The sequence below is a fragment of the Phascolarctos cinereus genome, unplaced genomic scaffold, assembly GCF_003287225.1.
Source record: "Phascolarctos cinereus isolate Bilbo 61053 unplaced genomic scaffold, phaCin_HiC Scaffold_726;HRSCAF=1367, whole genome shotgun sequence".
NCBI lineage: Eukaryota > Metazoa > Chordata > Mammalia > Diprotodontia > Phascolarctidae > Phascolarctos > Phascolarctos cinereus.
Window position 1 is genome coordinate 215,758,077 of NW_027556098.1, and position 22,642 is coordinate 215,780,718.

Here is a 22,642-nt window from a genome sequence, read left to right on the forward strand (position 1 = left end):
ACAATCCAATGATACACAAAATCATGAAACTAATTTCTATGCCTTCCAACATTACTTCCCTTGTTAACCTTTGGTAGAAATTTGGAGTTGAAGTAAGTTGGAAAAGTTAGGTAAAATGAAGACAAGCTCTCGGTACATAAGAATTACATTTCTTTCCAGTCATTCTTTAAAAAACACATCTTGTTTCCTCCCTACTGATTTGTAAATCTCTTTTCCTGACACTATTTTAACACTAGTAGAATTCAAGGAAACACATAGGCTTTCAGAATCCCAAAGCAAAAGCCTGTACAGACACGTCTTGAGCAAAATGTCATCAAACAAAACATAGTAGTACCAGAGGAGAATTAAATTGGGAAATGAACTTTTAAAAATTCGTGTTGTGAAGCTGATGAACCGTTTATGTTTGTGACAGCACCTTTCTTTCCCCTTTGAATGTTTTCAATAACAACACAGTTTAATTGGTTGGCCTTTTAAAATGTTCAATTCCACCCCATCCACACCCCTCCCCCACTGCTTACATTTCTTTCCAAAGAGATCATTGTCTCTCATCTGGAATTTAGCAAATAGATACCAGGAGATAAATAGATCTGTCTATATCTGAATACATATATTTACACACATGTAAATACATATATTCATGTATACACACACACACACACACACACACAGACTTCTGGTATTTAGCTATCCCTGGGACCACATTGTTCTTTTCTGTCTTAAATACTTCTTACAAAATAAAGGAATATTGTAAGCAAATCTGCAAATAACATAAACAAGTTAGAAGAACCATGGCTGACGCACAACAGAGTTTTGGCTCCAGAACAGCTCTGTTGAAATCAACATTAAGCACTTCAGAGGCACACGCTGAAACAAGAAAAGTGATGAGATGTGGTATGTGAAGGGGATTTTATTTATTTTTGCTAATGTTTTTTTGGTTTCTTTTGTCTTTACATTACTGACATTTCCCACTTTCCCATTCCCCACCCCCATAAAACTCTCTCTGGCAACAACAACCAAAACAATCAAGCAAAAATATTTAATACAGTAACCACATCTAGTAATGCATACACTATTCTGTTCCAGTAACCCTCCACCCCTCTGCTATAAGATACTATGTTTTATTATCTGTTTTCCTGTATGTTCATTAGTATATAAAGAATTTTTAAAATCCACAATTTATGCAAATAAGTATGGAAAGTAATTTATTATAACAATGGTTGACAGAAGTAGGATTTTTAATTAAATGTTTCCAAACCTAATATTTAATCTGTAACCACCATTTTTGGCAAAAAGGACAAAAGGCCACTTCAGAAGAAGAAGTAAATTTTCTCTAAATGTAAACTCTAAGTTAAAGATTAATGTGGAGTGAGCTATACTATATTTCTAATTACATGAGTATGTTTTGTGAAAGATAATGCTCTACAGCTTCCAAAATTGGTGGCTGTTTATTTATGTACTTTCTACCTTGGAACATTTATGTCTTCTCACAAAAGAAAGTCACATTGGGTAAAAAATAACAAGGTGCAGCAAACATTTCTGCCAGGTGAAAACAGGTTTCTGATTTAGTCCTCCATGTATCCTGGTATAGCAGAAAGACTTAGTATGGAATAGAAAGATTTAGCATCAGAACACTCAGTTTCAAAAACTAGTTCTATTTCTAACCGTGCTACCACTTGACCTCCCTAATCTCCCTAAACCTCAGTTGCATCCTAATAATGCTTGCTTTGCCTACATGACAGGACTAGGGGGGAAGTATTTTATGAACTGTAAAGAAATGTGTTAAGGTGAGTTATTAGTTTTAATGTAGCTAAACCATCTACATAAGACTAGGAACCCATTCTTCCCCTTACACACTCACAAGTATTACCAGAATATATATCAATATATATAATAGTACAAATAGCAACAGATGGCATTTATATAGCACTTTAAGGTTTTATAAAGCATTTTTCATGTTATCACCTTTGGTCCTCACAACATCCCTGTGAGGAAGGTGCTATGATTACCCCCATTTTACAGATGTTGCTGACAGGGTAAGTAGGCCTGCTTTGCCTACTTTGCCTCTGATAGGCCACAGAGCTGGTAAGCGTAGGAGTCAAACTTGGGACACCATGTTCCTCTATCCACTGCAGCACCTAGCTACCTTAACAGTATTCTAACAGCTAATATGAACACGTGCTATATAGTATATTGATAATTTATAAAGTAAACATATTTTTCCCTTCCAATAATTAATGCTGCTGTATCTGACTATCTTAAATGCCATTCAACTCCCATTAATTCAGTAAATGTTGACTCCTTCAATATAATTTACAATCAATCAATAAGCATTTATTAAATACATGTTATGTGCCAGGTACTATGCTCAGTTTTAGGGATACAAAGATGATAGCAAAATATTCCCTGCCCTAAAGGAGTTTATATTCCAATAAGGAACATAATATATAGATATATTTGTTGTTCAGTTACTTTCAGTCATGTCTGACTCTTCATGACCCCATTTGGGGTTTTCTTGGCAGAGATCCTAGAGTGGTTTCCCATTCTCTTCTCCAGCTTATTTTACAGATGAAGAAATTGAGGCAAACAGGGTTAAATGACTTGCCCAGGATTACATAGCTAATAAGTGTCTGAGGCCAGATTTGAACTAAGAAAAATGAGTCTTTCTGACTTCAGGTCTGGCACTCTACCCACTGTACCACCTAGCAGGCCTTATAAATACAAATATATAGGTCAATAGAAAATAGATATAGGTAATTTTAGGGTGTGAGTCCTTAACATCTGGTCTGTAAACTTGTTTTTTCAAATATATACACATATACACACATATGTATACATATATATATATATATACACATATACACACATATGTATACATATATATATATATATATATATATATATATAACTGTATTTCAATATAATTGGTTTCCCATATAATCCTTTGTGCTTTTCTTTTGTGAATTTAAAAACTTTATTCCAAGAAGAGGTCTTTTAGACTCCAAAAGGGTCCATGGCACACAAAAAGATTAAAAACTCAGGGAAGAAATTAATACTCTTTCAATAACAATAAAAAATTCTGAATTGTATACCAAAGAGGAAATTAAATTTTTCCCATACAACCAGGTGCTTTCAAGTATTTGAAGTATCACTGGAATTAACTTTTGAAAAAGCCAACTTTGGGCATTTAAGTCAAAATAATACACAGCATCTCTCTGTAATGTTTCTATTTATCCATGTGCTTATCTACCTTTAAACACACAAGCCATACCCTCAATAATAATGCATTTGTGTTCATGTATGAATTTGGATGCATTTAATGCTGTTATACCAAAAATTGTTTCATATCTCATAAAAGCCCAGGATAACAGATTGGACCTGAAAGGACCCTTAGAGGACTGTAACTCCAACCTCCTCATTTTATAGATGAAGAAACTGAGGCACTGAGAGGTTATTTGACTTGTCTGAGATCACACCATGAGGATCTTAAATGGTCAAATTTGAACCCAGGTTTTCCTGACTCCAAGGCAATATCTGCTATCCCATGTTGCCTCCTTAATGAAGTTCCATTACATATGCTGACAACATTAACACAGTTATATGTCTCTCTGAATAAATATTTGATGAAAACTGACTGCATTTGGTTGATTTTATTTTAAAATAGCAGTTCTTTTGTTAAAAGTCAATTGGTCAACCAACATTTCTTTTTTTTTGGGGGGGGCTAGGCAATGGGGTTAAGTGACTTGCCCAGAGTCACACAGCTAGTAAATATTATATTTCTGAGGCCAGATTTGAACTCAGGCCTATCTTGAATCCAGGGCCGGTACTCTATCCACTGTACCACCTAGCTGCCCCTCAATCAACATTTCTTAAGAGCCTACTATGCTAAGTGCTAGGATACAAATAAAGGCAAAAGATAGTCTCTGCTTTCAAGGATCTCATAATCTGACATGGGAGACAACATGCAATCATGTACAAACAAGATAAGTGTAAGATAAATTGGTAGTAATTAACAAAGATGGACAAAGTACAGTTTCCTGTGGAAGGTAAGATTTTAGCCGGGACTTGAAGAAAGCCAGAGAAGCCAGGAGGTGAAGGTGAGGAATGGGAGAATTCCATGCATAAGGGACAGCCAGTGAAAATGTTGGGAGATGGACTACCTTGTTTGAGGAATATCAAGGAGGCCAGTGTCACTAGACGGCATTATGCCTGGTGAGGGAGGAAGGAGCAGCTGAAGGTACATAATATGTAAAAAAGAATGGAAAGTCTGGAGTAGAGAGAGATTCTGAAGTAGAGAAGGTTTGCCAACCAGGTTTTATATTTGATCCTGCAAGTGATACTTGAGTAGGAGTTTATTGAGTAGGAAAGTAAAGTCAAAGGACAAGAACTCTGAAGTTTGTTTCTATTCCTTTTGTCATCACTAGCTTGATCTTCAACATGAAGTAGGATCTGAGCTAAATTTCCTAATCTAAAAAATGGGCACAAATTTTCTATAAAGAACTTTGAGAGGTAGCATGACTAAGCAGATAGAGAGCTAGCTATGAAGACATACATTCGCTTCTAACATACACTGGCAGTGTGACCCTGGGCAAGTCACTTAATCTTTTAGGCAACCCTCTAAGTCAGGGGGCTTTAACCTCTTTTGTATGTTATGGATCCTTTTGGTAAGATAGTGAAACCTATGGACCCCTCCTCTGACTAATATTTTGAAATAATTAAAGGAAATGCTAAATTTCATTAAGAGATTTTGTGATTAAGTAATTTTCTCAGTAGTGGTCAGCTCTCTGTGACCCCATTTGGGGTTTTCTTGGCAGAAATACTGCAATGGTTTACCATTTCTGTCTCCAGCTCATTTGACAGATGAGGAAACTGAGGCAAACAGGGTTAAGTGACTTGTCCATCATCACATAGCTAATGTCAAAGGCCAGATATGAACTCAAGAAGATGAATCTTCCTGACTTCTCTATCCACTGTGTCACCTAGAGATTATTGAAAATAAAAATGTAAATTTTCCCCATCCAAATTCATGGACTCCCTGAAATCTATCCAAGGACCTTGGGGTTCCCAAGTTAAAAACCTTGCTCTAAGCCTATAAGTTGCAGAGAAGGTTCCACCCTACATTGATAGAGTAAGTTTCTTCATTCAAGACTTCCACATATCAATGAAATGATGGTCCGGTACCTAATCCCTATAAAGCTCCTTGAGTTGATCAGATGAAAGGCCCTAGGTGCAGTATAGAGTAAAAGACTGTTTTATTACTTGGCTAGCATTCAAACATTCTTTTTTTTATGTAGAAGGAAAGAAAGAGCCAAACCCTATAATTTTGCTTCACACTGCTCTCCTGTTTTAGGTACACACTGGTTTTAAGAACTCCCATGTCTTAAGTGCTTTAGAAATCCCACAAATACCCTAACGGAGAGTTATCCTAGTGACCTAGTCCTTCTGGCCTGGCTTCACCCACTGGAAACACAGTTGGTAATCATACAGCACAGCTGGGAAGAAATTCCTTATGGCACTGCTCTTTAAGTTGTTTTCCCTAATCAATTGTTATGGCTATTGGCAGTAATTAGTGGGGAAAAAATTATATTAGTCAGGGAGATAGAAAAGTTATTTCTGGAAACATTCAGTTTATAAAGATATCTGGAACAACAATACTTAGCCAAAATGATTAAATTGCATATCTAATAAGTGATGTGACTAGGAATCACCAAAATCAAGCTATTAAAAGCAATCCTTAATATGTTCTAGGTGAAGAGGCTTAGCACAGAAAGGTGCTGGGCTCTGGGGAAGCCCTAACTTGAAAGGCAAATAGCTGTGTGTAAAAGGCAAAAGAGTTTCACAGCTTCCCATAATTGGTAATTACTCCCTGGCCTATAAAAGAGCATCAAGATGTCCACCTTGGTGATCATGCTTTGGCCTCGGAGTGAGAACTAGCCCTTGGGTGTGTTTGCAGGGGATTGTGGCACAGTAATTGAATGAAAAAAGTAAAATGGTGGTTAGGGAGAGAGAAAGTAACCGAGTCAGTGTGCCTCTGTGAGGAAAAGTGATTAGATATATGGGTAGAATGATGTGTTTCTTCATAGTATGAGCACCTTGGGGATTGCACATTGATTTATGGGAACACAGAATGAATACTGAGGCTTATAAAGGCTGGCATGTTTTTCTGGGGTTTCAAGTCCTGAGGATGGCTATGGCTCTGCCTTTTCATGGAGAGATAGAAGCATTTTGGGAGCTGGGATGACCATGTTCTGGCCAATGTAAATATGGGACTGGCATAGTTTTGAGATCCCCTATCATGGGCAGTAACCATGGGAGTCTGAGAGAAAAAAGAATTTTGTTAGAAGTTGGTAGACATTGGGTTTGTACATGGAGGGTTGCACATAAGGGCCAACTTTAGAACTATAACTTTGTACATGAAAGGCCAAATTTGAATAGTGTCTCCAACATAAATTTGAACATTAAAAGATGCTGCATTAAATTACTAAGATGGATAAGATAAAGCCCTCAGACTGCTCAGATGCATTTCAGTTTCCTTCCAGGAGAGAACCTTGTCTTTGGCCTAATTCAAGGGCCTAATTTCTCTGTTGGTTGGTAGCAGAATAAAGTGACAACAGGTGCTAGTAGAGGGGATGCAACTAAAACTGGGGATTTAAGTCTTAGGACAAAATACAACTTTCAAAACTGATTAAATGTGGCCAACATTCTAAGGTGCTGCCAACTGTATAAAAGTCTCATAGTACCCAAAGAGGGAAATGGGTAAAGAGGAATATGAACTTCATGTACTGCTCTCCCATGACTACCCCATCTAGCCAGGGGAGTGAAAACCTTGCTTCCAAGAAGGATTTGAATCTCACCTTGCTCCCTCTGAGGGCCAGGGAACACAAAGTCTTTTATAACGTGGAAAGAAATCCTCTTAGTTGAGATGACCCCTAGCAGAATGCAACCTCAAAGCACACTCACTGTAATAATTTCTGTTTATGGGGCTCCCAGGATGAGAACAGGAAAGTTCCATAGATCAGCCCCACACACTTCTTCATGTCCCCTCTGATAGGAGAAGCTTACAGAAATGTCATCAAATCCAGTTCTGATTGTAAAAGACGAAAAAAAGTTAAGCAAAAGCCTTACCTCTTTCTCTATCTTGAGCAGCTTCTTCACAGCCACTTCCTTGTCTTGTGATATCCATCTGGCTCGATAAACACTCCCAAAACTCCCTCCGCCGCAGTTTTCAAAAAACTGCAAGTCATCAAATTTGATTTGCACAAAGGAAGTACCGAGAGACGACATCTCATAATGACAAAGTAATATACCTCCACAAAATCTGCAAAGAGAAAAGAGTCCAGTCAGTTCATGTCCTATTAGAACAGCCCCCGAATCCTATTTTAGGTAACATAGAATGTGTCCTTTGGAACACTCAGAGGGTACCACATTAACTGAAGAGAAAGAAGGGCAAGAAAGGAGCCTGTAAATATGTGGGTTTTTTAAAAAATCAAAACAAAACTCACCCTGGCAGCCTATGAAAAATTTAAAAACAACTCATCCAGGCTTTGAAACACAGCTGCCTACAGAGAAGTGGCTCAGATTTCCCCTGCAGCAGATTTGAAGCCACACTTCCTGCCCTCATGCACACAAGGAGGAGGTCTGTGAAAAGGCTAGTGTGTCACCAGGTCTATCATGAAGCCCTGACAAACTGGAAACGTGCTTTCAATTGCAAGCTTGCATAGCTGTTCTGGAATCCAAAGCATGCCATCTTTCCCCGTTGTGATCATTTTACACAAAATATACACAGCCTAAGCAACTGAACATCCTGGCAAAATTACAGCCCAAACCTGGCAAAACCAAACATGCAAAGAGCACTCAAGAGGATAAAAGCAACCTTTCAGTTACAAAGATACTATAAATCTGGCCAAATGTTTTCCACAAGTATCTCCCTGGTCTGTATACCATAGCAAGGTTTAATTAAAGAGCAGAATAGTTTCCCTTGATTACAGTATATTAAATCATCCCAAAGAACACTGCCAAGAATGAATCTTATGGTTGTTAAATTTTTTATTATGTTTGTTGCCAAAGGAACAGAATACCCCACCCATAGATTATAACAGTGATACCTTCTGTAGTCTAAGGAGTTTTACTACTACCCAGGTACATAAATGTTACTACTGCACAGTGACAGCATTACTGGACACAGGTACAAGTGATGACAGCTTAAAACTTGGGGCAATGAAGGTTTTGCTGATATGAGATGACAGAAGTGTCATCACTGAAAACAAGTAAAGAAGCAGTGCCTAACTATATGCTCAGCTACTCAAGACTCTTAACATGGAACAGACTAGGAAGCCAGTGTTAGAAACACTGGGTTACCAAAGAACATAGGTCTCAGATATGAAATCAAATTCAGAGGTAAGATCAAGCCTAGATGGGGATTTTGTTTCCTTCCTTATCCTCCATGTTCGAGGACGCAGAAAAACAAAATGATAAACATTTTAAAGTCTAGCTACTGTATCAGATACAATTATAATTCTTTAGTTTTATCCCTCATTGGCTACAATAGTCTTTTTACTTCAAGACAAAACCAGTTAAGGCAATATAGGGGAACAAGAGAAAAAGTTAGGATATAGTTAGCTGTGCACTGGAATGAGAGACAATCAATCCATGAGCATTTATGCCTACTATGTCCCAGGTACCACAGAATGCAAAGGGAAAAAAAATCACTTAATGAAAATGACATTGGTTTTCAAAAGAAAAGAAACCACCAACTGAAAAATTGTCTCATATCATAAGTAATGATTTCTTCACTTAAGAACATCTACTAAACTTGAATTGCTGATGGAGGAAAAACTTAAGACTACTGAGACACTAGAATAGGTTGATTAGGAAAGCTGATTTCATTTCCTGGAGGTCTTCTTTAAAAGAATAATTACTCACTTGTTCAGGAACGTTTAGGTATGATCTGGCCTAGAGGCAGAGGTATGTACCTAAGTTCCATCCAGCTCAAGAACTCTATAAAGATCATTACTGAACTATCTACATTTCCAAGTATATTAGATCAAATCCCCAAGTATTCCTACTTAGCTTTGAAAAAGTTGGCCATTTAAATATATATATATATATACATACATATATGTATATATATATACATATATGTATGTATATATGTATATATATGTATGTATATATACATATATATATATATATATATATATAATATATATATATATATATATATATATTATATATATATATATATATACCTCCTGCCACCTCTAAAAAAAAGAGACACAGGTAGAAAAGATGAGGGTTTGGAATTCTGTTCCATTTGCTCAACAGGTTCTGGAGGGTGGGGACCATTCCTATATGTCTTTGTAGCTCTCACAAAGCCAAAGTTGCACCTTGCACACAGTAAGTACTCACATATGTATCTATTCAATGAATAAAACTATTTATCATAAATAGGAAAGCTTCACCATGGTAGGGGAAGAGGTTGGGGAAGAAGAACCAGCTTTTCAAGTTGTTCTGAGTTTCAATCAGTCAAAGAAATGTCTATTAATCAGCAAACTTGTATAAGGCACCTGTTAAGCTCTGTAGGAGAATGAAGCAGTGTAGTATAGTGGATAGAGTGCTGGATTGAGAACGAGGAAGAACTGGCTTCAAATCCTTCCTCTGACACTAGCTGTTTACAGGCAAATCACTTAACCTCTGAACCTCATTTTCATCGTCTATAAAATGGAGCTATGAAAACTGGCCTTAACTATCTAACAGGGTTGTTCTAAGTCCAATGAATAATGCGCACAAAGTGCTTTGCAAATCCTAAAGTACTATATAAATGTCAACTAGTATTATATTAAGAAGCATAAGGCATGGGTCTTGCCCCTAAGGGGTTTATAATCTTGACTGTTCATAGTGAAAATTTCTGATAACACTTATTCTTAAAGGTAATAGAAGATAATTTAAAAGTGTGAATTGAAATTCAGCAGTGATTAGTAATTTATTAAATTACCTGAATAAATATGGAAAATATTACCTAGTTTGTTGTCTGGTTATTTAAGAACACTTTGGTTTTTGTCATTTTCTCTGTGACATTTTGTTACAACAGTAGAGTGGGAAGAGGAAATTTTGTTGGCAAACCCAGTGGCACCTTGCATATAAAAATACTGATTACTAAAAATTAATATATCTGACAGTCAATGACTTTTCAAAAAGAATTAATGTTGTAAATTTGAGAAAAAAGCCAACCATCCCTCATGTCTTATAATTGAAATGAATACATGTATTCCATCTGCTGATTTTTAAAAAATTACTGCCAGGTATTCATTTTCCTGTTTTCACTTGGCTTGATGTAAACAATACAAATTCCTGTCAGTTACCCAAACTTATAGTCTGAAATCAAAATAAGAGAAAATTAGTTAAAAGAGTTTAAAGGAAGTTAGTTTATTTTCCCAGAGAGTCATTTCCCACAACATACTTTTCATTCTCCACTTGCTTGAATTACCTTAGTTACCTGAATAGTAAATGGCCCTTGCAGGGTATTTCTCTAAGAAACATAAAATTCTAAAAGATACCTTGTCCTTCTGGGAATGAGCAGTTAGTTATCATACAGGGGCTACTCACCTCCAGGAAATAGATAGTAAGAGAAGGATCACATTCTTAACATAGACACAGTAGTCATACTGGAGAGGAGGTGCCTTTATGTCAGAGGCTGAGCCCAACTGTAGCTGTACATTTGTTCTCCTGGCAGCCTGAAGAAAAGATATCACCAGTACTATTCCTAGCTGACCTGTGATGAGGATTCACTAGTCAACAACAGTGGAAGATCAGGGGAGCAAGGGATTCTAAGGTAGCAGCTTATGAACAAATAAAACGGTAAGACCTTGGCATCAAGGGTGGTTTAGAAACAAAGCCTACTGGAAAGGATGGACTAAGAGAATAGGGATGGGTCAAGGAATTGTAGAGTGAAGAGTAGGTTTAGTTAAAGAAGTTTAAGAAGTTGGGCAGAGACTGAAATTCCAAACTTGAGACCTTGGAGACAGAGCAATTTGAGGAACTTGTAAAGACCTAAAGAATGGTCATTTGGGAGTGTGTGTCTGAAGCTGGGTGAAAAAGGTCACTAATTTAGTATCATAAATATGCCTATACTTTACAGAAATATAACTTAGAACAAGAAGACAAGAAAAAGAAATGAAAGGAATGAGATTTGGCAAAGAGGCAAAATTATCTTGATTGAAGATGATCCAATGGAAGAGGCTTGGTTTTGTGTAGTTCAGTTTTCATAACTGTCATCAGCCTACCAAGGTTCCCCCAAGTCAAGGAAGGGGCTGGAATGGAAAAGAAGGAGCATGAGGTGGGTAATAAATCACTGAACAACTAGGAGAATATTTAGAAAATGGCCAATAATACAGAAAAAAGTGGGAAACATATGGTAAAATAAGATCCTGTGGAGACTGTGAGAAAGGTCATGGAGGATGGCAGTAGAGGAATTGCCTTGGGAGCCAGAGTAAAGAACAAGAAGTGTATAGGACACTCCTCCTGGTCCTGTGAGTTAAGAAGAAGAGAACTGGTCACTACTACAGAGGTTTGCAAGGGATGTGATGGCTTCAGAGAAGAGTCACATTAAAGTAAAAATATGGACGAATGTTGGCAAAAGTTCACAGATATAGGAGAATTTGTTGACAATGAAACAAGCATTTCAAAGGACACAGTAGAGTGTGCTAGGCAATGGGTGGTCCAGGTTGAAGGGCGTTAAAGATTTGGGAAGAGGTAGTATGGACATGCTATTGGCAGGAAGGCAATGAGACTTAATAACAGGGATTGGGGTGCCAGTACCCCAGGAGGCAAATTAATATTGTATGTTCCCTAGGGAGAACTTAACCAACAGGATTTACAGAGTTGATCTGCCCCTGAATTTTGAATCAAATTTGGATTCTTGGATGTTATAGAATATGCCTCCATGATATTGCTCCTCCAGTTACGCTTTATAACTTTGATTGAGGGAAGGGCACTTGGAGCTTGAAGCTCTGGGCTTATGGTCTGATATTATGGGGAAATGAGAAAGATCAAAGAACTATGGATAAGATGTCAATGCACTCTATAACCCTTCTGATTGGTAGCCATTCAGTTGATGGCTGAACACTTCCAGTGCCAGAGAACTCACAAGGAAGTGCATGCTACTTTTAGAAAACCCTAATTGTTAGGAAGATATTATTTATATTGAGCTTTAATCTGCCTTCCTGTAGTTTCTTCTCATTGTTGCTAATTCTGCCTTCTGCAGCTGTGTAGATTATGGGTCTGTCTTCCATAGAGCAATCTTATGCATAATGGAAATCAATTCTTGTTCTTGATTTCTTATAACCCTCCCCTCCCCCAAACACACAAAAATTGTCACCTTTGTATAATTATCATGTCTAATTCCTTCAGCTCTTCCTCCAATGACTTGACTACTAGACTATGCATCATCTAAGTGAAGTCAGCCAAGTCAACCAGCATTTATTAAGCATCTACTATGTGTCAGGCATGGTGTTAAGTGTTGGGAATACAAAAAAAAAAGGCAAAAAACAGTCCCTGCTTTTATGGAGTTCACAGTCTAAAGGGAGAGACAGCATGCAAACAACTTTTTACAGACAAGATATATACAGGATAAATTGAGGGTAGTCTCTGAGGGAAAGTATTAAGATTAAGTACTGGGAAAGACTTCTTACAGGACACAGACTTTAGCTGAGGCCTTAAGGAAGCCAGAGAAGCTAGGAATAGAAATGAGGGAAAAATTCCAGGCACGAGGAACAGTCCATAAAAATGCTTCAAGTAGGGATATGGAGTCTGGTGTTTGAGGAACAGTAAAAATGCATCACAAAGTGCAAGAAGACTGACAAGGTAGGAAGGGGCAAGGTTATTGAAGGCCTTAAAAGACAAACAGAGAATTTTGTATTTGAACTTAGAAGGAACAGGGAGTCAAAAGTTTAATAAATGGAGGAAAGGGAAAAAGGATAGTGATATGGTCAGAATTTCACTTTAGGAAGATCAATTTGATAGCCAAGTGAAGAACAAATTGGAATGGGGAGAGTCATGAGGTGATGACAGCCTGCCTGAGGGCAGTTACAGTGTGAGAAGGCAGAAGGATGTGGTGGGGGAAAGTGGGGAGTGGGGAGAATGTAAGAGAATCCAGAGTTGAGGATGACCCCTAAGTTTCCAGCCTGGATCATTAGGAGGATGGTGGTACCCTTGACAGTAATATGGAAGTTAAGAAGAGGAAAGCATTTGGGGAGGGGCAAGATAACGAATTCAGTTTCGAGCATATAGCTTAAGATGTCTATGGGACATCCAATTTGAGAAGTCTGGAATAGACAGTTGGAGATGAGAAACTGAAAATCAGGAGAGAGGTCAAGGCTGGAAAAAAATAGACCTGAGAGTCATCTGCATGGTAATTGAGCCCACAGGAGAAAGTAAATGAGAAATTAAAATAGTATAGGAGAAGGGGGCCCAGGAGAGAGCCTTGGGAGGCCCTATAGTCTTCCTTCTCTGAATGCATTACTGTTTGACTCATTTCTATGTTATTATCTAGTCATTTCACTTGTGTCTGACTCTTTGTGACCCCTTTTGGGGATAGTTTGTCATTTGCTTCTCCAGTTCATTTTACAGATGAGGAAACTTAGGCAAATAGGGTTAAGTGATTTGCCCAGGGTTACACAGCTGTAATTGTCTGAGGCCGGAGCTGAACTTGAAAGATGAATCTTCCTGACTCCAAGTCTGGTGCTTTATCTACTGCATCATGTAGTTGCCCCTATTGTTTCTCTACACATCTATATTCAGGAAACGTATTGGATAGACTACTAGACTTTGAGCCAGTAGTACTTGGGCTTAGATCTTTGCCACTTGCTAGCTGTAAGACCATGGAAAAATAATTCAATTTCTTTATGCCTGCTTCCTATGAAGGGAGTTAGAGTAAATGACTGCTAAGGTCTCTCTCAGCCCTAAATCTAGGTTCCTATGAGCCTATGATCCTAAGATACTGCACTACGAAGCAATTAGAAATATGATCCAGTTCTATGTATGTAGAGTCATACCCTTGGGTGGAGGTGGTGAATGACATTTGTAGAGGAATAAAGGGAAGCTTTGGGACCCAATGGATAGGCATCAGGCCTGGAGTCAGGAAGACTTGTCTTCCTAAATTTGACCTCAGACTCTTACTACCTGTATTACCCTGGGCAAATCACTTAATGCTCTTTGCCTTCATTTCCTCATCTTCAAAATGAGCTAGAGAAGGAAATGGCAAACCACTCCAGTGTCTTTGCCAAGAAAACCCCAAATGGGATCACAAAGAGTCAGAAAGTACTGAAAACGACTGAACAATAAAAACAGAAGCCTCAATACTGAAGTCTGATTATTGACACAAATGCTCCTTGGTACATATTCTAGCAAATTTCACCCCACCCTCTTCTTACCTTACACCACATCCCCAAATACTTCTAAAGATCAATTCCAGTGTTTAGATCTGGAATCACTATGGGCTTTCTGGGTTGCTACTCAGATTCAGACCCTTCTAAGACCAAGAAAGCAATCTTAAGCCATATGGCTATCCTGGTCCTAAGAGTATGAATCCACTTAAAGGCAGGTTTTGGATCTTAGTTTGAATTCCTTGTTCCAGGACCCCAAGATTAGGGGTAATTAAAAGGAGGACTAAATCCCTAAATTGGAAGATTAGTGGGCTCTGAAGGAAACTGAGCTCTGAAGGCTGAAATGTCATTTGCCACGACCTTCATTCCATGACATGACACATTTGGTCAGATACTTTTCTAGAACTGCTGTGACCCACTCTGGAATCCCAACCTGACATCTGGAAATTAAATATGTATGAGTGGAACCATACAGTTACTTGCATGTTTTATTGAGACTTAAAAACAAAGTCTGAATTCTGTGGACATTAAAAAGAAAGCTCCTCAGGGGCAGCTAGGTGGCACAGTGGATAGAGCACTGGCCCTGAAGTCAGGAGGACCTGATTCAAATCCCGCCTCAGACCCAACACTTGACACTTACTAGCTGTGCGACCTTGGGCAAGTCACTTAACCCCAATTGCCTAAAAGCCAAAAAAAAAAAAAGGAAGCTCCTCTTGAACCTGACAAAGTATTATAGACTTTGCTGAAAAAGTTGGCCAATTGAGAATCTCTTCCCTATAAGAACACTGGTAAATTAATTAATATGCAATTTTCTCCCTGATTGAGTTTTTCCTACTTTATTCATGAACGAGCATTTAGGGTAGTCAACTGAACAATTTTATACCCATCAGCACAGGGAAATCTGAGTTGATAATCATATTATGGTAATTTTGGTAAGAATACTATCTGATGAAATAAGGACAGTTAGTTACACAAAATAACCTATGATTGATTATGTAGAGCAGTTGTGTCAAACTCAGAAACAGACCCCTAAGAGCCACACTGACCTTAAATTAACTTTATGTCATATTATATTTTTTATTAATTTTGTTAAATATTTCCCAATTGCATTTTAATCTGGTTTGGCTGCACTCTGGAGTTTTGCATACCTGACACCTCTGATGCAGAAGAACCATGTTAGTTGTTATTCTAATACATCAAGTTAAGGATGCTGCTCCCACAGAAGTCCACTGCTTCTTTTCTGGGTTTTCATTACCCCAGTTGTTTCCAATGTCACAAAACTCTTAAAACAAAAGTCACTAGGCAGCCAGTAGCATAATGGATAAAATGCTGGGCCTGGAGTTAAGAAAACTGGAGTTCAAATCTGGCCTCAGACACTGAGTTGTGTGACCGTGGGCAAGTCACTTAACCTACCTACCTCAGTTTCCTACACTGTAAAAAGGGGATAATTATAGCACTTACAGGATTATTGTGAGGATCAAACAAGATAATATTTGCAAAGGGCTTAGCACAGTGCCTGGCACATATTAAGTGCTTAATAAATATTCCCTTACCTATTTTTTCTACCATCTTCATATGTATATATAGATAGATATAAACATACATATATTATATATATGTATATAGATACATACACAGATATACATACATACATACATACATACACATACATCCAGCAATTAAGGCTGATGTTGAAGGACAGATATCACAATACTCAAACAATGATAGGGTTTCACAATTTCCAAAGAGATGGAAATAGTTGATTTTGTAGCTGAAGTCATCCATTCAAGTAAACTGGTACTATTGTGTGAGAAAATTATTTTTTTAGCCAATAATTAAGCTGTCATCTTGCTTTAGATTTTATTTTGTCTCAGGAGTCAAATGATGAATCTGGGCTTAAACCTTCTGGCTTTAGTGGAAATCCCTAGAGCATTAGGGTACCAAATTAAAGCTTTCATTTTTCAGGGGTAAAAATGTGACCTTGGTTTCTCTGTTTTAGAATTTGCTATTTTACCTTTTGACTCTTCAGTCAATTGATGGTTAGTACAAATATGTTGGGTTTTAGGATTCATTCCATGGTTTTATCACACAAAATATAAACAATGCAAAGGTCAAGCATGTTGACAGATGATACAAAAATCTGTGTAGATTGACTTTGAGCTTACTGATAGATAATGCTAAGGGATCAGTGACACATTGAATTCCAAGTATTTGAAGAAACCATTCAACTCCCAGGAACTCTTTTTTACCTATTAATGTCTTATTAATTCACATAAATCAAAACCAAAGACAGACAATTTTAGGATTTAATCCAACCTTTCTATTTATGATTTCTATCCCTGTAGTTATTTTAGCAGTAGAACTCAGAAAATTTTGCTTTTTACACTCTCGTCTGGAATTCCATCTTACAGCACCAGTGGTCTGAAAAGACCCATAGTCTTTCTGATTATTAAGCATCCATTACATTCATAAAGTGCCTCCAAATCCCCATCTGTTTCACCAATCATCATTCAGAGTACATATGATTTTGCACTAATGTCTGCTTATAAAAAAGACTTAAAGAAATAGACTTAGCACAATTTTAGGAGTATGGTATTTCCAAACCCAGTAATTTTGAAAGTCTAAATAATTTTCTCCCATCACACACTGCTCCCCTAAACTACCTCAATTACACAATATTATTATGCTTTTTGGAAAACCCTTATTTTACAGTAACTCCATTTTCCTTCAGTTCTTTGCATCCTCTGACTTAAAACGTTAAGACATAATGACAGACTTTTGGATGTTGGCCTTTACATCTACCTTTTTCTGTTCAGAAAGCTTCAAAACTAAATGTGAAGCTGCAGCTATACTGGTCATGCAGTGGTAAGAGCCCTGGCTTTGGAGTAAGAAGGTCTTTGTTCTAATCCTGGCTTTACCACTTATCACCGCTTGGTAGCCAGATGGCACAGTGGGTGGAGCCTGGGGCTTGGAGTCAGAAAGACCTGAATTCAAATCTGGCCTCAGATACTTACTAGCTATGTGACCCTGGGCAAGTCACTTTAACCACTGTTTGCTTTAGTTTTCTCATTTGTACAACGGGGATAATAACAGTACCTATCTACCAGGATTATTGGGGAAATTATGTGGGATAATAATTGTAAAGCACTTAGCACAGTGCCTGGTATAGGGTAGGTGCTATATAAATGTCAACTATTATTATCACCTATATGACCTTGGGAAAGTCACTTAATCTTCCTACAGTTTCCCCCTCTGTAAAACGGGGACTAACTCTAAATTGAGAACACTTCTCATTGGCAATGCTATCTTACTGAAACTAATCTTGCCTTTTTTCAAATTTCTTCCTTTTATGACCTTCCGGTAAAGCTTCTGTCTTTGGGTTACATTCTTAAAGATCTTAACTTGAATTTATATTATACAATACTCACCATCCTGCACATGACTAGAGCCACTCTACAGATTTTTGTTATGTCATATCAATAGGGCTCTCACTGAAGAAATGCAAATATTCTTTTCCTCCCTAACCAGTTTGCTCTTCCATTCACCATAGCGGCTATTGCAAACATTGTCATCCCTCCTCAATTCTTCCAAGGTACACTGTATCCCTACTCTCTCAGCCTAGTACCTCACGCCATACTTTCACTGAAAACTCTCTCTGCTCCCTTCCTCATCTTACATCAATCAGACATTTTACCCAATTATCTATTCTACCTGTTTTCATATGAAGAGGTGACCTTTCTCCTTGCCAAGGCAAACATATGTAACCTTGATCCAATTTTCCTCCATCTAATCTAGTAGACTGCCCCTCTCTATCATTCCTACTTTGTCCCCTATCATTAGTCTCTTCTTTTCTATGGGTTTTTCCCCTGCTACCAATGTCTCTTCTATTATTTAAAAAATGAAAAACAATCCTCACTTGATCTTACCATACTTTCAATTTTCCTATATCTCACTTCTTCTTCTCGGCCAAACCACCTGGGAAAGCCACTGGCACCAGCTGTGTCTTCTTCACCATTCACTTCTAAACCCTTTGAAAGCAGGCTTCCAATCTCATCAACATTCAAACGAAACACATCTCTTCAAAGTTAACAATGAGCTCTTAACCACAAAATCTAATGGTCTTTTCTCAGTCCTTGTCCCTCTTGACTTCTCTGTTGCCTTGGACAATATCAATCACCTTCTTCTTCTGGATACGTTCTCCTTTTCTCCTGGTTCTTCCCCTACCTTTCTGACCACTCCTTCTCATAGTCCTTTGATAGATCTCCATCCTTGCAAGGATGCATCCTTCAAGGCTCTGTCCTAGGCCCACATCCATGTCTCTCTCTCTCTCTCTCTCTCTCTCTCTCTCTCTCTCTCTCTCTCTTTGTGTGTGTGTGTGTGTGTGTGTGTGTGTGTGTGTGTGTGTGTGTGTGTGTGTGCGTCTTTCTTCCCTCCCCTATTTTGGACAGCTTATCTCATAGGTAATTCAAACTCAATGAACTCATCTTTCCTCCTAAACCCTCTATTCTTCCAATTTCTCTATTACTGGGAGGGGTATCACCACTGTCCCACTAATTCAGATTCATAATTTCAGAGTCAACTTGAACTTCTCACTAATAATCACCTCAAATACTCAACTCTATTGCCAAATTTTTTGTTTATATGTTCACAACATCTCCCAATACATCCCTTTCTCTCCACTCCCAGCCACCACCCTGCTACAGACTCTCATTACCCCATCCCTAGACTACTGTGATAGCTTTCTCTTTGGTATCCCTGCCTCAAGTCTTGCTCCATTCCAATCCATCCTTCCTGCAGATGTCAAAGTTATTTTTCTTTTTTTTTTTTTCATTTTCAATCGGGGTTAAGTGACTTACCCAGGGTCACACATCTAATAAGTGTCAAGTGTCTGAAGCCAGATTTGAACTCAGGTCTTCCTGACTCCAAGGCCAGAGCTCTATCCACTACACCATCTAGCTGCCCCAAAAGTTATTTTTCTAAAAGGCAGGTCTGACCCCATCATCCCCCTTCCATTCAACAAATTCCAGTGGCTCCCTGTTACCTCCAGGACCAAATGTAAAATATGCTGGCAGCCAAAGCTCTTTAAAACCTGCCTTCATCCTCTAAAACCAGACTTCTTTCTTTTTATTCCCATCAATTTACCCTATAATCCAACTACACTGGCCTAAACCCAATCTCTCCACCCTGTGCCTTTTCACTGGCTGTCTCCCATGACTGGAATATTCTCTCTGCTCATCTCCAGTTCCTGGATTCCTTAGTTTCTTTCAAAGTCTGAGCTCAAATCCCTCCTTCTGCAAAGGCTTTCTAGGTATCCTCATCCTTCCCCCCCCTTCCCAATGTTTTTCCTTTGAGATTACCTTTGATTTATACTGCATGGCAAAGTTATTTGCATATTACCTCTCCCATTAGAAGAGGAACTCCTTGAAAGCAGGAAACACATTTCCCCCCCTTTCCTTATATGCAAAGCACTTAGCACGGTACCTGGCATCTAGTCAATATTTAATAAATGCTTGCTATTACAAAGTTCCAAAGGACATATTATCAAAAATGCTATCCACCTCCAGAGAGAAAACTGATGGAGTCTGAATGCAGATTGAAACATACTTTTTTTTACTTTATTTTTTTCATGCTTTTTTTTTTGGTCTGTGTTTTCTTTCACAACATGACTACTATGGAAATATATCTTGCCACACGTATAACCTATATCAAATAAAATAGTGACAGCGAGGTGATGCAGTGAATACAGTATCAGGCCAGGAGTCAGACACTTACTAGCTATATGACCCTGGACCAGTCACTTAACCCTGTTTGCTTCAGTTCCCTCATCTGTAAAATAAGCTGGATAAAAAATTGGCAAAACACTCCAGTATCTTTGCCAAGAAAACTCCAAATGGGGTCACAAAGAGTTCACTGAAACAACTGAACAACAACAACAACAAACAGTGAAAATCATAAGAATAGGGCTTTGTGGTAGATAAATTCAAGTCTCAAATTTCAATGTGTAGAAACACTACAAAATTGTTGTAGCAATGCAGAGGTGAATAGCACCCTTTGCAAGATAATTTCTATTTTTCTGGACTGAGCCATTTTGACTGTATTGCTAACTTCACAGTTCCATGAAAAATTCAAAACAGAAAATATTCATCGTGATAGTCTAACCTTTTGCAGAAGAGCATGACTAGCTCTGTACTACACCCAAAACAGTCATTGTTCTCTTCCCAACAGATAGAGTTTGGATTTTTTTTTTCAGGTGGAGAAATGTCTATGTTTCCATTGGATTCTTTAGCTTCTACCATCAGGAGCATAATGGTGCATTCATATTTCTGAACAGTTTGTACCACCACATTTTTGAACAATAAACAACTGTCCCCATATTAGGCGCACATTCTATGGCAAATTTCACTTGATTTTAACTTCTGACAGCAAAAGCCCCAACAACACTTTGGTGTTCAAATGGAAGAACAACCACCATTTTGAAACTGTGACAGCAATGCTAACTTCATATGTTCTTCTGAATACCACATGTACAGACATGTGGTAATTAACTATGCCAGATGAGCTTGTCCCTGGGTGATTTCAGAGGGGTATTGTATTCTCTTTTTGAAGTGATGAGATAAACTATAATTGTATTAGAGAGAGTCCTTTCTTTCTCTTCCACTGCAGAGAGATCTAGTTATCTCTGTGATTACCTAGAAACACTAGTAGAGCCTGGATGGACTTTAGGAAATTGTATCAGTATCCTACCCAGATCATTATATGTCTGGAGCTCATGGAACACTTCTGTCTCTCAAGAATTGAAAATGTATATTACCAATGGCAATGGAGAGACAGGTGTTGGGTGTAAGGAGATTGTGACATAACAAAAAGAACTATGTAGAACTGGATGTGGGATGTCATCAAAGAAATATATGATTAGGGGCAGCTAAATGGCACAGTAGATAGAGCACCAGCCCTGGAGTCAGGAGGACATGAGTTCAAATCTGGCCTCAGACACATAACACTAGCTGTGTGACTCTGGGCAAGTCACTTAACCCCAGTTGCCTTGCCCAATATATATGTATATAGATAGATAGATAGATAGATAGATAGATAGATAGATAGATAGATAGATATAGATATAGATAGATATATACATATGTACATATATATATACATACACATATATATGTACGTATATATATGTGTATGTATATATATGTGTATGTATATATATGTGTATGTATATATATGTGTATGTGTGTGTGTATATATATATATATATATAGATATAGATATAGATATAGATATATATATAGATATAGATATAGATATAGATATATATGTAAGTATGTGTGTATATATGATTAAAGAAGATGGGCTGGACCCAAGGCAAATACAAGGGATAGCTAAGGAAAGCCTGTATGCTACATCCTTGATACCAAAAGAAAGTGAGAAAGATACTCAATAATTAGGTGGATTTTTTTTGTGGCAAACTTAGTGGCAGGCATAAAAAGGCCTCAATCTACATAACTGGAGAGAACACACAGATCCTTTTAACCATCTGATTACTTGAGTATGGATAGTATACCAAAAACTCATTAGAGGTTAGAGAAAGCCTGGAATTTTGGAAATAACTAGCACCACAGGCCAGAGTACCTGTGGGTAAAAAATATAGGTAACATAAAACCAAAGAATATTACTCTTTTTTAAAAAAAGAGATATATTCCAATGTACTACTTTCTTGTCATATGTTTTTTCTTTTTAGTAGAGGTAGAATTCAATCAACCAACAAGTATTTACTAAGTGACTGCTATGTGCCAGGCAGTGTGGTACTTACTGGGGATATGAATACAAAGAATGAAATACTAGCTACTCATGATAAATTTATATTCTAATAGGGGAGAGAGCAAGTCCATATACAAATATGCATGACATAAAGATAGATATCCATACATAGCTACACAGTGTAGTTAAATTGATACAATGTATCAAATGAAATTATATTATTTTTATATATTACACATCTAAAGTAGGTAAATACAATGATACAATGAATGACTGCTGTCTAGGAGAACAGAAAGTAGGGTTACATCATAAAAATACCATTTTGATAGGGTCTGCCATTGACACTAAAGTTGGACCAGTCGATATGAAGCATATAGATTTCATTTTCTGGCTCACTTACTGCACAGTAAGTTGCTATGCTTTATGGTGCTGTAATACTGACTGATTCTTTGTTGCTAAGGATTTTGGAGAAGACAGGGAAGAGCAGGTTATGTAATTAT

At 37.7% G+C, this 22,642-nt stretch overlaps 1 protein-coding gene across 4 annotated transcripts in view; it reads right to left on the bottom strand.

The window, feature by feature from the left end:
• The window catches only part of MAP3K20 (mitogen-activated protein kinase kinase kinase 20), a 209,649-nt gene that overhangs the window by 176,126 nt on the left and 10,881 nt on the right, over positions 1-22,642 (bottom strand). For 2 of the 4 annotated variants that reach the window (XM_020990990.2, XM_020990991.2), the window contains exon 2: positions 7,123-7,315. In XM_020990990.2, coding sequence (XP_020846649.1) covers positions 7,123-7,281 — 159 coding nt within the window. In that variant the 5' untranslated portion in view covers positions 7,282-7,315. Of the gene's footprint in view, positions 1-7,122; positions 7,316-7,499; positions 7,608-22,642 lie in introns of those variants that run through there. The other 2 variants (XM_020990989.2, XM_078146970.1) reach the window with 2 other exon arrangements.